Source organism: Dreissena polymorpha, chromosome 1 (genome assembly GCF_020536995.1).
Source record: "Dreissena polymorpha isolate Duluth1 chromosome 1, UMN_Dpol_1.0, whole genome shotgun sequence".
Lineage (NCBI taxonomy): Eukaryota > Metazoa > Mollusca > Bivalvia > Myida > Dreissenidae > Dreissena > Dreissena polymorpha.
Window position 1 is genome coordinate 178996997 of NC_068355.1, and position 15282 is coordinate 179012278.

General features: G+C 36.7%; 1 protein-coding gene across 15 annotated transcripts in view; it reads left to right on the forward strand.

The window, feature by feature from the left end:
• Positions 1-15282, forward strand: part of LOC127863353 (golgin subfamily A member 4-like) — a 61682-nt gene that overhangs the window by 33134 nt on the left and 13266 nt on the right. For 6 of the 15 annotated variants that reach the window (XM_052402803.1, XM_052402869.1, XM_052402814.1 and 3 more), the window contains 8 exons: positions 2290-2367; positions 3108-3386; positions 4318-4479; positions 6562-10609; positions 11185-11315; positions 11909-12025; positions 13877-13957; positions 15170-15214. In XM_052402803.1, the coding sequence (XP_052258763.1) occupies positions 2290-2367; positions 3108-3386; positions 4318-4479; positions 6562-10609; positions 11185-11315; positions 11909-12025; positions 13877-13957; positions 15170-15214 (4941 nt within the window). Of the gene's footprint in view, positions 1-1104; positions 1150-1199; positions 1245-1389; positions 1435-1579; positions 1625-1769; positions 1815-1959; positions 2005-2149; positions 2195-2244; positions 2368-3107; positions 3387-4317; positions 4480-6561; positions 10610-11184; positions 11316-11908; positions 12026-13876; positions 13958-15169; positions 15215-15282 lie in introns of all 15 variants that reach the window. The other 9 variants (XM_052402792.1, XM_052402903.1, XM_052402888.1 and 6 more) reach the window with 8 other exon arrangements.

Genomic DNA, 15282 nt, shown 5'->3' on the forward strand with positions numbered 1-15282 from the left:
TCAAAAATGGCAGCGATCACATCTTGATCTCTTTATTCAACCGGCCGTTAAATTGATTTTAATCGCTTAGAGGTTACACTGGCAGCTAATTGGTGTTAATCGGTTGTGTAATGTCAATCATGTTGTGAAAAATTCGCGTGTCAGTTTTTATTACATGTATTCCCTATTAGAACGGTTTGGTGCGATAATTTCAATAACGTATGTGCAAGCCGAATAATTATCAAATTAAAGTTATTCGAAACGATTTAAACATTCTTACTTTAATATGATTGCAGTTTGGAGCGGCTGTTAAAATATACTGCGCACAGTACAAAACACGTTACCTGACATTTAATGATTAAGGCATTTCATTTTTCAGAACGTTTACTAGTAATTAATTAAATAAAAAAGACGATTTATTTACATGCTAACGCAGTGTAATTGTTAACAGAGATTCATTTTCATTTTTGACCAGTATCAGAAAGTCCCCGGGAAGCACGTTTTTTTACATGGCACTGCATATGATGCAATAAAAACATTTCTTTGTACATGTATCGTATTGCATTCAATCTAAATTTAAACTCGCTCGTCCAATGAAAGCTCTGCCCCATAATGCACTGTACTCTTTACACTTATGAAAAATGGCGTATGCATATGGTTGTGTTTATCACGATACCATATTTTATTGTCCTTATCCTACTCGAAAAATATGTCAAAGCTATCAAGATCTTTTTTGTTAGAACGCAGTTGGCGATTTTGCAAACGAGTTTAAAGTAGGTGTTGTGTAACAAGTTGGATTTGCTAATTGTACGTAACAAACCTACAGCAAACATCAAAACAACGAGCGATTTCATTTTCATGATGTAGTAAGCGATTTGCTCTTCGAATTTTCAACTTGAAAAAAAAAAGATTTGTTTGCAATCATTTCACATTTTGCCGGTCACCAGGACCGACATTCTTGTTAAACCTGCCGGACCAAATTGAAATCTGCCGGTCAGGACCGGCGGACCGGCAATTTCGCCAAGCCTGGGCTGCTAGTGAGGACCAAGTGAGAGTCAGTGAGTCAGCCAGTCAGGTCACTGTGTTACAGGAGGCTTAATAATGCTTTGTTCATTCCTTCCCCAGGCTGCTAGTGAGGACCAAGTGAGAGTCAGTGAGTCAGCCAGTCAGGTAACTGAGCTATAGGAGGCTAAATAATGCTTTGTTCATTCCTTCCCCAGGCTGCTAGTGAGGACCAAGTGAGAGTCAGTGAGTCAGCCAGTCAGGTCACTGAGCTACAGGAGGCTTAATAATGCTTTGTTCATTCCTTCCCCAGGCTGCTAGTGAGGACCAAGCCAGGGTCAGTGAGTCAGCCAGTCAGGTCACTGAGTTATAGGAGGCTAAATAATGCTTTGTTCATTCCTTCCCCAGGCTGCTAGTGAGGACCAAGTGAGAGTCAGTGAGTCAGCCAGTCAGGTCACTGAGCTACAGGAGGCTAAATAATGCTTTGTTCATTCCTTCCCCAGGCTGCTAGTGAGGACCAAGTGAGAGTCAGTGAGTCAGTCAGTCAGGTCACTGAGCTACAGGAGGCTTAATAATGCTTTGTTCATTCCTTCCCCAGGCTGCTAGTGAGGACCAAGTGAGAGTCAGTGAGTCAGCCAGTCAGGTCACTGAGCTACAGGAGGCTTAATAATGCTTTGTTCATTCCTTCCCCAGGCTGCTAGTGAGGACCAAGCCAGGGTCAGTGAGTCAGCCAGTCAGGTCACTGAGTTATAGGAGGCTAAATAATGCTTTGTTCATTCCTTCCCCAGGCTGCTAGTGAGGACCAAGTGAGAGTCAGTGAGTCAGCCAGTCAGGTCACTGAGCTACAGGAGGCTAAATAATGCTTTGTTCATTTCTTCCCCAGGCTGCTAGTGAGGACCAAGTGAGAGTCAGTGAGTCAGCCAATCAGGTCACTGAGCTACAGGAGGCTAAATAATGCTTTGTTCATTCCTTCCCCAGGCTGCTAGTGAGGACCAAGTGAGAGTCAGTGAGTCAGCCAGTCAGGTCACTGAGCTACAGGAGGCTAAATAATGCTTTGTTCATTCCTTCCCCAGGCTGCTAGTGAGGACCAAGTGAGAGTCAGTGAGTCAGCCAATCAGGTCACTGAGCTACAGGAGGCTAAATAATGCTTTGTTCATTCCTTCCCCAGGCTGCTAGTGAGGACCAAGTGAGAGTCAGTGAGTCAGCCAGTCAGGTCACTGAGCTACAGGAGGCTAAATAATGCTTTGTTCATTCCTTCCCCAGGCTGCTAGTGAGGACCAAGTGAGTGTCAGTGAGTCAGCCAATCAGGTCACTGAGCTACAGGAGGCTCTGAAGGAGAGACAAGAGCAGTTGGACAAAGTCAACATAACACTGAACACTCTCAGGGTAAGATATTCCAGGGGCATAAAATTGCATTTACCTTGTCCATTTGGAAATTTCAAGATGTTGTTTTGTTTTCTTTAAGCGACCCATTTTAAGATTGTTTCTGTCTTTGAAAGAGAAATTGTGAGGTGTTTTGGTCTCCTGCAAAAGCGCAAATATTATTTGTATGGTAATGAAGCCAATCTCACATTTAATTAAAAATGATTTATGAATGTCAAAATTGAAAATGAAACATCTGAATAACATTCTTTACTAGACAATTTATAAGGCATGTATAACACACACCTGATTTTTTATGGCCAAAAAAGGAAGGAACAAAAGCATTTTCTAATAATGAAAATGACAAATTGGTTTTTTAATCGGCAGCGATTTTACTATTGTGCCATTGCAATTTTAAATTGAACTTAATGGGTATGAAACTGGGTGTCATACATGGTAAAGTACAGTAACAGTATATACTTAAAGACTGCATCCATATACAGGGGTCCTCCTACACTATTTGATGCGCAATATTCCAAATTGCAGGCATTATGATTGCAACTATATGCTACAAAGTTGTTGATGTGCAATTTTTAGTGTCCTACGTTAAAACATTACCAAATTTGTGCCTCTTTTATTTCAGCTGTAAAAATGTGCTACATTTAATGACATGCTGCGTGGGGGAATATTATTTGCCACTAAGGTAGGAATTCAAGTGTTAACATGACGTGCAGTTATCAATATTGTGTAATGATAAATTACAGGCCGACCTCTCTCTAAAAGAGCAAGAGCTGGAGCAACGAAGCCTGGAGTTCAGGACCAAAATGGAAGAAGCAAACATCGGTTACCGGGAGCAACTCGCTCGCTGTGACGAGCTACAGGCAGAACTGGACAACATGCGCACAGAATACGAGACTGGTCGTGCCGCCATGGAAACGGAGTTGGCGGAACTGCGCATACACATCATGGCGACAGAGGAACGGAACCAGGAGATGGTTGAAGAGAATAATAACCTACAGAGGGACCTTCAGACACATGCAGAGGTGAGAAGGGGGAGCCTCTTTCTGGGAAAACTGGGCTTGATGCATGTGCGTAAAGTTTCGTTCCAAAGTAAGCCAATGCCGTCTGCACAGGCAAATCAGGGACGAAAATCCTTAACTGGTTTGCTAGAAGGAGACTTTCCTTAAACAAAAATCACCTTTAAAGCGGAAAGTGTCCCTTATAAGCCTGTAGACGACACTAAACATACTTGAATTAGGTCATGTTTTCCCGAAGCACAGCTCAAGGTGATGTTTTTTATGCCCCCGGAGGGTGGCATATATCATTTGAACTGTCTGTCCGTCAGTCCGAAAACTTTAACATTGGCCATAACTTTTGCAATATTGAAGATAGCATGTTGATATTTGCTATGCATGTGTATCTCATGGAGCTGCACATTTTGAATGGTGAAAGGTGAAGGTGAAGGTCATCCTTCAAGGTCAAAAGTCAAAAAATACAATCCAAGGGAAGTTATAAGCTTTAAAAGGGAAATAATTTCTAAACCTGCCAAATGATATATTGACATTTTATTTCAAAGCGGCGCAATAGGGGGCATTGTGTTTCTGACAAACACATCTCTTGTTTTCTTCTATGTTAGTAATTTTGACAAACAAATCTTAATTTTTACTATCGTTGAAGTTTTGATATCAATGTTTTTACTGGCCATAATTTTGCTATGATGGCTTAATTTTGCAAAGCTATGTTTATAGTAAGTACTGATTTTTACTGTCCTCTTTACTTTATAGGGGTATAGATAATCAAGGTATAATAATTGTGTAAATAAGTAAATTCTGTGTGTGTAACATCCAACACATGGGCAAACAATCATTGGTAGTGGAAGAATAATTGTTGACATTCCTCATTCTTATTTAGTTTTGAATTCCACCCTTTCTTTGCTTTGTTTAAATCTTTAAATAACAATTTTCTGTTGGAAAGTCCACTGCAGCCATTCAGACTTTGCAAGGCGATAACGCGAACCTAATGACGGAACTGACCAGTCAGAGAGAAGCGTACACGGAGTTGCAGTCCCGTCTAGACACCCTGCAATTTGAGCTCAACGCTGACTCTGAACAAAGGCATAAGAGTCTTGCCTTACAGGTGAGAATATTGGAGCCTCGTTCTAACAAAACATTGCTTAAAGTGTTGTTCCAGATTAGCCTGGACATTCTGCTTTTATTGTATTTTTCATTTAAAGCTCACAGCTGACTCTGAACAAAGGCTCAAGAGTCTTGCCTAAGGGGTGAGAGCCTCATTTTGAGAAATGCATGTGCATAAAGTCAGCGCCCTCACACTACTTTGTGGGAAGGGGTCCGCAGCCCTTAGGAGGGGGAATTTTTGCGGCGTTTCCCTTTTTGGGGGGATTTTTTTACTTACTCTCTCATTATTACATTTGTACATGTTTGCACTAAATTCATTGCATTTTTCATAATTTAGTATGTTTGAAATGATTAAATTGAAATAGAATTGAGATATAATAATCATGAGATGAGACACATCTTTCTATTAAAAAAAAAAAAAAAAAAAAAAAAAAATTCTTTTTTGGGGGGGGGGGATTTTCCCCCCCCCAAAAGGGGGGAAAAGTATACTTTTCAGGTGGGGGACTGCCGCCGAAATTCGGCGGCAGATTTGGTAGATTGAGGGCCCTGAATAAGCCTATGAAGTTTACAGAGACTAACCAGGGCAATCATTTTTCTGCTAATTTTTCTGTTTAAATAAAGTATCTTCTAAGCAACATCCAGTTAAGGTGGAAAGTGTCATCTATTATAAGATTTTGCAGACTGCACAGGCTAATCTGGGACGACACTTTACGCACAACCTTTAAGCTCCCTTGTCACAGAGCACGGCCCATATATAAGATGAATGTTTGAAAAAATGCAAAATTAAGTATTGAAATTAAACAGTAATAAAAGAAACTTGATCATTTTTCAGGGAAAAACATAATAAATATTGTTTTTTGTTCCTGTATATTTGTTATGCAAAAGATTAATTGAATTTAATGAGTTTTATTTTGATAAGGAGTAGTGAAATCCCTCTTCCCATCCTAATAGTTTTTCAGCATTTTCGGGCATTGAAACACAATATAAATTTTCAAACTTATGATAACATATCTGTTTAAGTCATTTGTTTCATAATTTACAAAGTTGGAAAAAAGGTTTTAACATATGTCTGCTAATGCACAGCTAAGTCTCATGTTTACTCAACATTTACATCAAACTTACTAACCCTTAAACTTACATACAACTAAATTTAGATATCATCAAATATTCTAAATTTAGACTATCTTCAAATATTCTAAATTTAGACTATCATCAAATATTCTAAATTTAGACTATCATCAAATATTCTAAATTTAGACTATCATCAAATATTCTAAATTTAGACTATCGTCAAACATTCAATTAAACTTCTCGTTAAATTACAGTTAAACCTGCATCGAATTTACAGTTTCACATGCATTATACTAAAATCAAACTTAACTTTACCGTACATAAAAGTTAAACCTTAAACTCACATCAAACTTACACTTGAACTTCAAATTTTCTGGTTTGAAATGTTTTATTTGTTTGAATTCAACAAATAATTTCTACCTTTAATTTAAAGGAAGAAAGACATGAGCTAAAGTGGCATACACTGCTAAAGTGGCATACACTTTATAAATTTGAACAATTAATTTTAATGTGATTATTAATCCTCTGGTTCTATCTAACATACTATGTGACATAAAACATAGTTTACAAAGGACATAGTTTACATAGAACATAGGACTATGTTCTATGTAACATAGTTTTGATAAAGGCACAATGCCGAAGCGTCATTAAAAGGAGGAAATCAGAGAATTAATTATAATTTGATATCCATAAGGGTAATGACACTGAGCTTATTTTCAGGTTATTGAGTTAGAAACAGTCAAACAAGAGGCAAAGAGGCATACATTTTTATGCCCCCAGATTGAATGATCGGGGGTATATTCTTTTTGGCCTGTCTGTCTTTCATTCATTGTATGTGTGTGCCCCAAAACTGTAACCTTGGTCATAACTTTTGCAATATTGAAGATAGCAACCCTTGTTTTATTTGAAACATCATTTTCAGATGAATGAGTTACAGAAAGAAAAACAAGAGGAGTAAGAGTGGGTTTAATTTTGAGTTTTAACATTGTAATTTTTTATTTATTTTTTTCAGGTGAGTGAGTTGGAGAAAGAAAAACAGGAGGCAGAAGAGTTGAGACTGAAGCTACAGATGTTAACACTGGAGTCAGCACATAAAGATGCAGAGCTGGGCCGACTGACTTCTGAAACCTCAGATAAGGCAGGTGTCATTGTAGGCCTTGAGCTGGAAAAAGAGCAGGCCAAGAACGATGTGACTGAGTTGGAGAACATGGTTGAAGGCCTTAAATTAGAGAAAGATCAAGCGGAGAACAGTCTGGCAGAGTTAGAGAAAGCGTTGACTGAGATGAGAGAGACTCGCACTGAATTGGAACATGAGTTAAAGGACTGTAAGTCTCAGTTAGAGGACTTGAAGGGGCAATTAGAGAAGGTAAATCAGGTGAATGTAGAACTTGGTAAAGATTTGAATGAGCAGAAAATTGATATGGAGACGAAGGTTTCTGGTTTGGAAAATGAAATGAGAAAAGCACATGAGAAATTAGAAGAAACCAAGAAAATTCATGCTGATGACATTAATAAATCTGAAGAGAGTTTTAAAGTGCAGTTATTGGAAAAGCAGAATCAATATAAGGAAAGTTTCCAGAAAATGAAGGAAAAGTTTCAAGAAAAGGTTAAGGAGAAAGAAAATATGTTTGAATCTAAATTGGCAGAATTAATGAAAGAAAAAGACTCGACTTCAGTGGAAATAAGTGCAAATTTGGAAAGCCATTACCAGTCTGTGATTTATGATCTGAAAACAGAATACGAGCAACAGGTAGAGAATTTAAAGACAGAAATTAGTAAGCATGTGGAAGATCTGCAGTCTGCAGAGAAGCGGTTTAAGCTTCAGGAGACTGAAATGAGAACGGAGAACAACAATGTGAAGGAAAACTTAATGCAGGAACTTGACAAAGCCAAACAAGAATTATTAGCTTTAGAACAAATCCATACACAGCTTGTACACAAAAAGAGTGAGCTTGACAACCATAATAAACAACTTGAACAGAAATTAGAATACATTACTCAGCAGTTGCAACAGTCTAAAGAACAAGCTTCGCACGAAGTTGTTTCATTAGCTGAGAAACATGATTACGAAATGATAGAAAAGAATAACAAGATATCAGAACTTTCCAGTGCTCTCACTGATGTAAACAACACAAATACCTCATTAGAAGAAATGCTAAAAGAAATTAGTTCACAGCAACAATTTAAAGATGATAGGCTAACAAACTTGATAGAAGAATATGAAGCATTTAAAACTGAAATGCAGGGAAAATGTGTTGCTTTGGAGAGTGAAGTATCCAATCTGACTGAACACCTCAATAAAAAAGAATCAGTGATACAGAAAATCTCTGATGAGCGCGCAGACTTTGAACACAAACTTAAAACCCACTATGAATCCAGACTCAGTGATATGGCACAAAGTGACGAGGAGTTACAGAGCCAGCTGAAAATGCTCAATGATAAACTCACTGCTACAGAGCAGAAACTTCAAGACTGTATAGGAGATTATGAGAGACAATTAGATGAATACAGAGGAAAACTAGACAGACAGGGTCGGGCGCTAAGTGAAGAAAAAGAAACACTTGCTGCCAAACTGTTTGAGATGACTCAACAAGCTCAAAAAGAGACAGAGCAACTTCAACAGACTGTATCTGCAAAACATTTCGATGTTGAGAAACTTAATGAACTTAATGAACATCTAGAAAAAGAAGCTGAACGTTGTAAAACTGACAGTAATGAATTGAAAAATCAACTACATGAACTTAATAAAGACTTAAATGAAACTAAAACAAATTTAACGGATCTGTCTAGAAAACATGCTGATCTTGCAACTGATTATGAAACAAAATTGATAGCAATTAAAGATTTGACAGAAAGGTGTCAAACATTAGATGCCTCTGCTAAAAGTGAAAAAGAGTGTCATACGACTGAACTGCAAAATCTAGAAAAGACCTGGATAGATAAAATGAAAGCTCTTAAGCAGAAGTACACAGCAAAGTTGAAGGAGATACAAGGAAACTGGGAAGAAAAGGTTCATAAAGTTGAAGAGGATTTGAAACAGAAGGAAGATAAAATGATTATCCTTGAAGGAAACTTTAATCAAGCTAATGATGAAAAAGAAGCAATATCCTCTGATCTAGCTCATGCCAACACGAAACTACTGCAGTTGGAACAAAACAGAGATACCATACAAGAATTGGAGCAGCAGATTGCTACTCTTAAAACACAAGTGTCAGATAAACAGGGATTAGAGCAGCAGTTGACACAAGCAAAATTTGAACTAGAGCAACAACTTGCTATGCTTAATTCCCAACTGTCTGATAAACAACAATTAGAGCAACAGTTGACACAAACTATATTTGATTTAGAGCAACAACTTTCCTCTTTCAAGTCCCAATTGTCAGATAAACAAGAAGTTGAGCTTAAACTTAGTCAATCAAAGTTTGATATGGAATCAGAACTTGCTATATTAAAATCTGATTTGGAAGATAAAAAGGACAAAGAACAGGACTTGTTAAAATCAAAATCTTCACTAGAGCAAGAACTAAGTGCACTTAAATCAGAACTGTCAAATAAGAAGGAAATAGAGCAACAATTAACAAAATCAAAAACAGACCTTGAGAAACAAGTGATTGCCTTAACGACTGAACTATCAGAGAAGAAGGAATTTGAGCGACAGTTAACAATATCTAAATCAGAAATGGAGCAACAGTTGATTGTTTTAAAATCAGAGCTGTCAAATAAAGTAGAGCTTGAGCAGCAGCTAACAAGCACAAAAAGTGAGCTTTCAAATAAACACGCCCTTGAACAGCAAGTGAATGTTTTAAAAGCTGAACTGTCAGCTAAACAAAAAGCATTGCAAGAACTTCAGGATGAGTATGGTACTTGTCAGGACCAAATAAAGGCAAGAGCATCAGCTGTTGAAGAGAAAAAAGAACAAATGCAACTAGAACTGAGAGAAAAAGAAACAGAACTTAAAGCTCTTAAAGTAAAATATAACGAGTTAAATGAACAATTAGAGGTTTCAAAAAGAACCATTACTGACAAAGAAGGTGAGTGCAATGAAATTGAACAGAGGCTTCAGGACATTAAACATGTCCAACAAAAGCACACTGCAGAGATGGAGGTATTTTTAAAAATAAACTCTGATTTAGAAAATGAAGTTGCTACGCTGAAAACATCCCTGCAAAATACTTGTGATGAATGTGAATTAATAAAATCATCAAAATTGGCAGTTGAACAAGAGTTAATTGAATTTAGAAAACATTCTGAAGCAACCGAGGAGGAAAAGCTTCACAAAATAACTGAAATGGAAGGAAGTATTCTCGACAATAATGTAACAATTGAAAAACTTACGTTAGAATTAAGCAATTTAAAAGCTAATGAAATTCAGTTAAAACAAAACCACGGCAGTGAAATTTCAATTCTTAGAGAGACACTTGAAAAGGAGAGTGCAGATAAAGTGGCTGAATTCAAAAAGAAAGCTGAAATGTATATATCTCAAATAAAGAAGCAGGTTAAAGGTGAAAATGACACGGTTGTAAAACAGCTCCAGGCAGATCTTGCAGAAAAGGAGGTAGAAATTGCTAAACTAAAAGAAACAGGGACTAAGTTATCAGAAGAATTGGCAACCAACCACGAAAGCCATAACCTAGAGATAAATAATTTAAGAGCAGAACTTAACAAAATTTCAGAAGAAAATCAACAAGCCAGTGAAAAAATGCAAGCCGGTTTGAATGATTTAGAAACAAATATTGACACTCTTAAGTCTGAAAAATCTGAATTGAGCACGAGACTACGAGAAGCACAGCTGACAATAGAAGAATTAAATACAGAAATTGCATCCCTGAAATCCAGTTTCGACACAGAAACCCAAAATGAATCTGCTAATATTGAGCAGTTGGAACTGAGGATCCAGGAGCAGTCAGCGGAGATTGAGCTGTTGAAGAAGAGTAAGGCAATGGAGCTAGAGGACTTGCAGCAGGAGCATCACTCGAAGGTGAAACAACTGGCCAAGGACTTCAACCAGCAGATGACAGAGAGGGAAAGACAGTTTGAGCAGCAGCTGGCCCAGGTTATAGGTAGGTACATAGGGTTCACTTTTATGAATTTAAAGTGATATTATGGGCATTTTTCACAATTTTTTAATGTACATGTAATGCTGAATATTATAGCATGTTTTGGTAGAAAATTACAATAATGAAAAAGAAAGTACTCTCACGAGAATTGGCAGGAAATAATTTACCTTCTGTCAAGTAAGATACTGTTAAATTAGTTTTCTTGGTGAAACCAGTATCTGGTGTATTTATTATTATTATTGTTAAATTGTTTAAATGCTTGTAGAATGGAACAAAACTCACAACCTCCCTGTGGCTATGCACACAGTTGAAGTGTGTCAGTATCCATTGAAAAAAAGTATTTTCAGTAGGGATGGGAAAAATACTAAAAATATTTTTGAATATTGATTGCTTTATATTCGAATATATGAAGGAATTATTTCAGATCCAAGCAATGTGAGGAGGTTGTCATCTATTTCAGATCAAAGCAAATTGCCAAATGTTGAGACCTTGCACTTTATTCCAGATCAAAGCAATGTTTAGGACGTTGTAATGTATTTTAGATCAAAGCAATGTAAGGACGTTGTAATGTATTTAAGATCAAAGCACTGTTGAGGAAGACCAACAGCAGCGAGAGATGAAGGAGCTCCTGTCCGAGGCCCAGCGGGACATCTACGAGAGAGACGAGAGAATTGATGAAATCAGACTGGAATACGAGACCAAGCTCAAGGTAAGCGGCATTTGTAAATGACGTTAATCTCGGTCAAGTAGTGGCTAGATGAAATCAGACTGGACTTTAAAACCAAGCTCAAGGTAAGTGACATTAGTTTATGAAGTTAATGTCAGTCAAATATCACAGTTTGTGCCGACCAATATGAATGATTTTACCTATTTTTCTCCAAACATTAGGACAAAGGGGTGCATCTCCTAGTTGTAAAAAAGCATTGATTATCATATGAACTAAAATCCCCACTCCCAAGCTCCTTTAAAAAATATACACGGCAGGAATTTTTTATATTGGATGAACTGAGACTCAAATATGAAAACAAGCTTAAAGATTGGGATAGGATCATATATATAAAGCTCTATCTCGGTAAAAGGGGCTTATTGCTTGTGTATTTAGTGCTCTCAAAAATACAAGGGAAGACACTTTCTGCTTTAATGGTTCTTTTTTAGCGAAAAATTATGGTGGAAAGTGTCTTCCCTGATTAGCCTGTTTGGACTGCACACGCTAATCTAAAACAACACTTAACGCACTTACATTTTGCCTGGTTTTCCCAGAGCGAGTCACAGTGTCTTCAAATTAATTGTTCCCCCATGTAGGAGAAGGAGAAGAGTCTTCAGGAGCTGGAGTCAAGCCATCGTCGGTTGATCACAGAGCTGCAGCAGAGACACGACATCGAGATCATAGAACTCAAGGACAATTGGACCAAAGCTAAGGTATTGACGGTATTGATACAGCTTTATGACAGTATTGCTACAGCTTTATGACGGTATTGATACAGCTTTTGATGGTATTGATACAGCTTTATGACGGTATTGATACAGCTTTACTGTAATGTATCACACAAAGTGTAGTATTTGGATTAATCTAGATTGAAGAAGAGCATAAGGAAAGTGTTTTTCTCACCAATTTTGGATTGGTACCGGCAAAGATCGAATAAGAAAAAAAGCATCGTGGTTTGACCAATTTTGGAAATGTTTATCTCTTTCTCCAAAAGATGCACAAACTTTTAAGTACAGTTGAAACCCAATGGCTCGAACTCGCTGGGATCGACAATAAAAGCTTGAGTCATCCAGAATTTCGAGCTAACCGATTTCAATTATACTTATGTCTGCTAACATGAATCTGCAATAGAGTTACACCCACAGTTGAATAGTATTAATATTGCCTAAACTTCATGCTACTTTCTGCTTTTGAATTAATAAAAACCAAATGTAAACTAAATATTTTATTAATCAATAATTTACAACAATTACACATACAATCAAACAAATAAAAAAAATGTATATAGTATCAGCCAAGCGAGTTCCAGTCATCAGATTTCGCCTGCAAATTTTGATAAACTCTACACTTCTACACGCTGCAAGGGTTGAAAGCCTGACCAGACAATGCGTAAATCCTATGAATTCTCAGTCTTTAATTTGTGATTTAAATTTCTCAGCATAGTCTTTCCATTTGCAGTTGAATACAAAAATATATTAACTTTCAACATGCAAGTACAAATGTTATGTTGACCAACTTAAAGGGCAGGTGGGGGAACCATAAATGAGATTTATATAATTAATAAAATTAACTAATCAAGAGCGATGCTAAGTTACCATGTAATACATTCTTCTATAAAAATTGCATTGATAATAATTATGCAAAAATGGCATAGTAAATTATTCTGTTAACTATTAACTTAGGGCTGATGTGCAATGTTAAACAAGACAGGCTTGCATTGTAACTTAGGGTTGGTGTATAATGACTAACAAGACAGGCTTGCGTTGTAACTTAGGTTTGTGTATAATGACTAACAAGACAGGCTTGCATTGTAACTTAGGTTTGTTGTATAATGACTAACAAGACAGGCTTGCATTGTAACTTAGGTTTGTTGTATAATGACTAACAAGACAGGCTTGCATTGTAACTTAGGGTTGGTGTATAATGACTAACAAGACAGGCTTGCATTGTAACTTAGGGTTTGTGTATAATGACTAACAAGACAGGCTTGCATTGTAACTTAGGTTTGTTGTATAATGACTAACAAGACAGGCTTGCATTGTAACTTAGGTTTGTTGTATAATGACTAACAAGACAGGCTTGCATTGTAACTTAGGTTTGTTGTATAATGACTAACAAGACAGGCTTGCATTGTAACTTAGGTTTGTTGTATAATGACTAACAAGACAGGCTTGCATTGTAACTTAGGGTTTGTGTATAATGACTAACAAGACAGGCTTGCATTGTAACTTAGGTTTGTTGTATAATGACTAACAAGACAGGCTTGCATTGTAACTTAGGTTTGTTGTATAATGACTAACAAGACAGGCTTGCATTGTAACTTAGGTTTGTTGTATAATGACTAACAAGACAGGCTTGCATTGTAACTTAGGTTTGTTGTATAATGACTAACAAGACAGGCTTGCATTGTAACTTAGGTTTGTTGTATAATGACTAACAAGACAGGCTTGCATTGTAACTTAGGGTTGGTGTATAATGACTAACAAGACAGGCATTGTAACTTAGGGTTGTGTTGTGCAATGTTTAAAAAAAACACAAAAAAACAAACATTGTTGCTGTTTCAGGAGCGTGCAATCTCTGAGAGAGAGACGATACATAAAGAGGAGGTAGACGGTCTGGCACAGGAATGGCTTACAGAGAGAAAGGTACTTGTGGTAGAATCCGTTGGAAACTGAACAGTTTGGGTGATCCTTTAATCCCTGTAATCGTATGGTTGGTAATAAGACAGACTGCAAGTTAATTGTATTGTGCATGATGTTGAGAAGTGTTGGAAAGTTAACGGTTATGTGGCATGATGATTAGATATGCCGGCCAGTTAATCATGGTGTTGCATGATGGTTAGAAGTGCTGGTAAGTTAACCGTGATGCGGCATGATGTTAATAAGTGTTGGTAAGTTAACCGTGATGCGGCATGATGTTAATAGGTGTGGGCCATCGTGGTGTGGCTTGATGATAATAAAAGTGGACAAGCTTATCATTGTGTTGCATGATGTTAATAAGTATTGGTAAGTTAACGGTTATGTGGCATGATGTTTATAAGTGTGGGCCTGTTAATTGTGGTTTGACTTGATAATAATAAAAGTGGACAAGCTTATCATTGTGTTGCATGATATAATGAGTGCTGGTAAGTTAACAGCTATGTGGCATAATGGTTAGATATGTGTGTCCAGTTTATCATGATATGATGATGATAAAGAGTGATGGCCAGTTAATTGTGGTGTGACGATGATAAAAAGTGATGGCCAGTTTATCGTTGTGTGACGATGGTACAAAGTGTTTGCAAGATAATGTTTTTGTTTGGCAATATTTTTATTATGATAACAAACACAGTTTATTGCTAAAAGAATGTTTATGCTTTTCATTAGTTTCCAATGATTTTCACACGGTTGCATGCTTAAAATGTGTGAGTACAAATAAAAATTTATTATACAGTTTATTTTAATTGTTTTTAACAATTTCAACATTATCAAGTAAGGTTTTTATTGATATGTTTTATGTTTAAGTTGAACACGACATTCATTACATGTTGTATCTGCTTTTATTTATTTTATCACTTTAAAAAAAATATTTTTAAGAAATCTATTGATAATTACACTCTTGAACAATTTTTGTGAAATCATTATTATTTGTTTGTTTTGTGGGTTGACTAATTACACAAATCCATCGGAAAATGACCGCCATATATTCCTTTTTAAATAAGGAATCAACAAATTTATGTGTCAACGTGAAAGTCATTTGATGTAAAAACCACAAAATGTCATGCTCATGAATATAAATGATTTTGCAGTATATTGTGCTTCTATATATGTTTGTGTTTGCATGCTGTTTGGAGTGGTGACCATTCTGTTATATTTTAGACTGTTAGTGCCCTGGGGTCAGCTCCCACTACTTATGAACCACAGGTAACTGATAGCGATTTTTTCCTTCTCTTTAAAGTACCGGAAAGCTGCACATTTCCAATTAGAAAAAA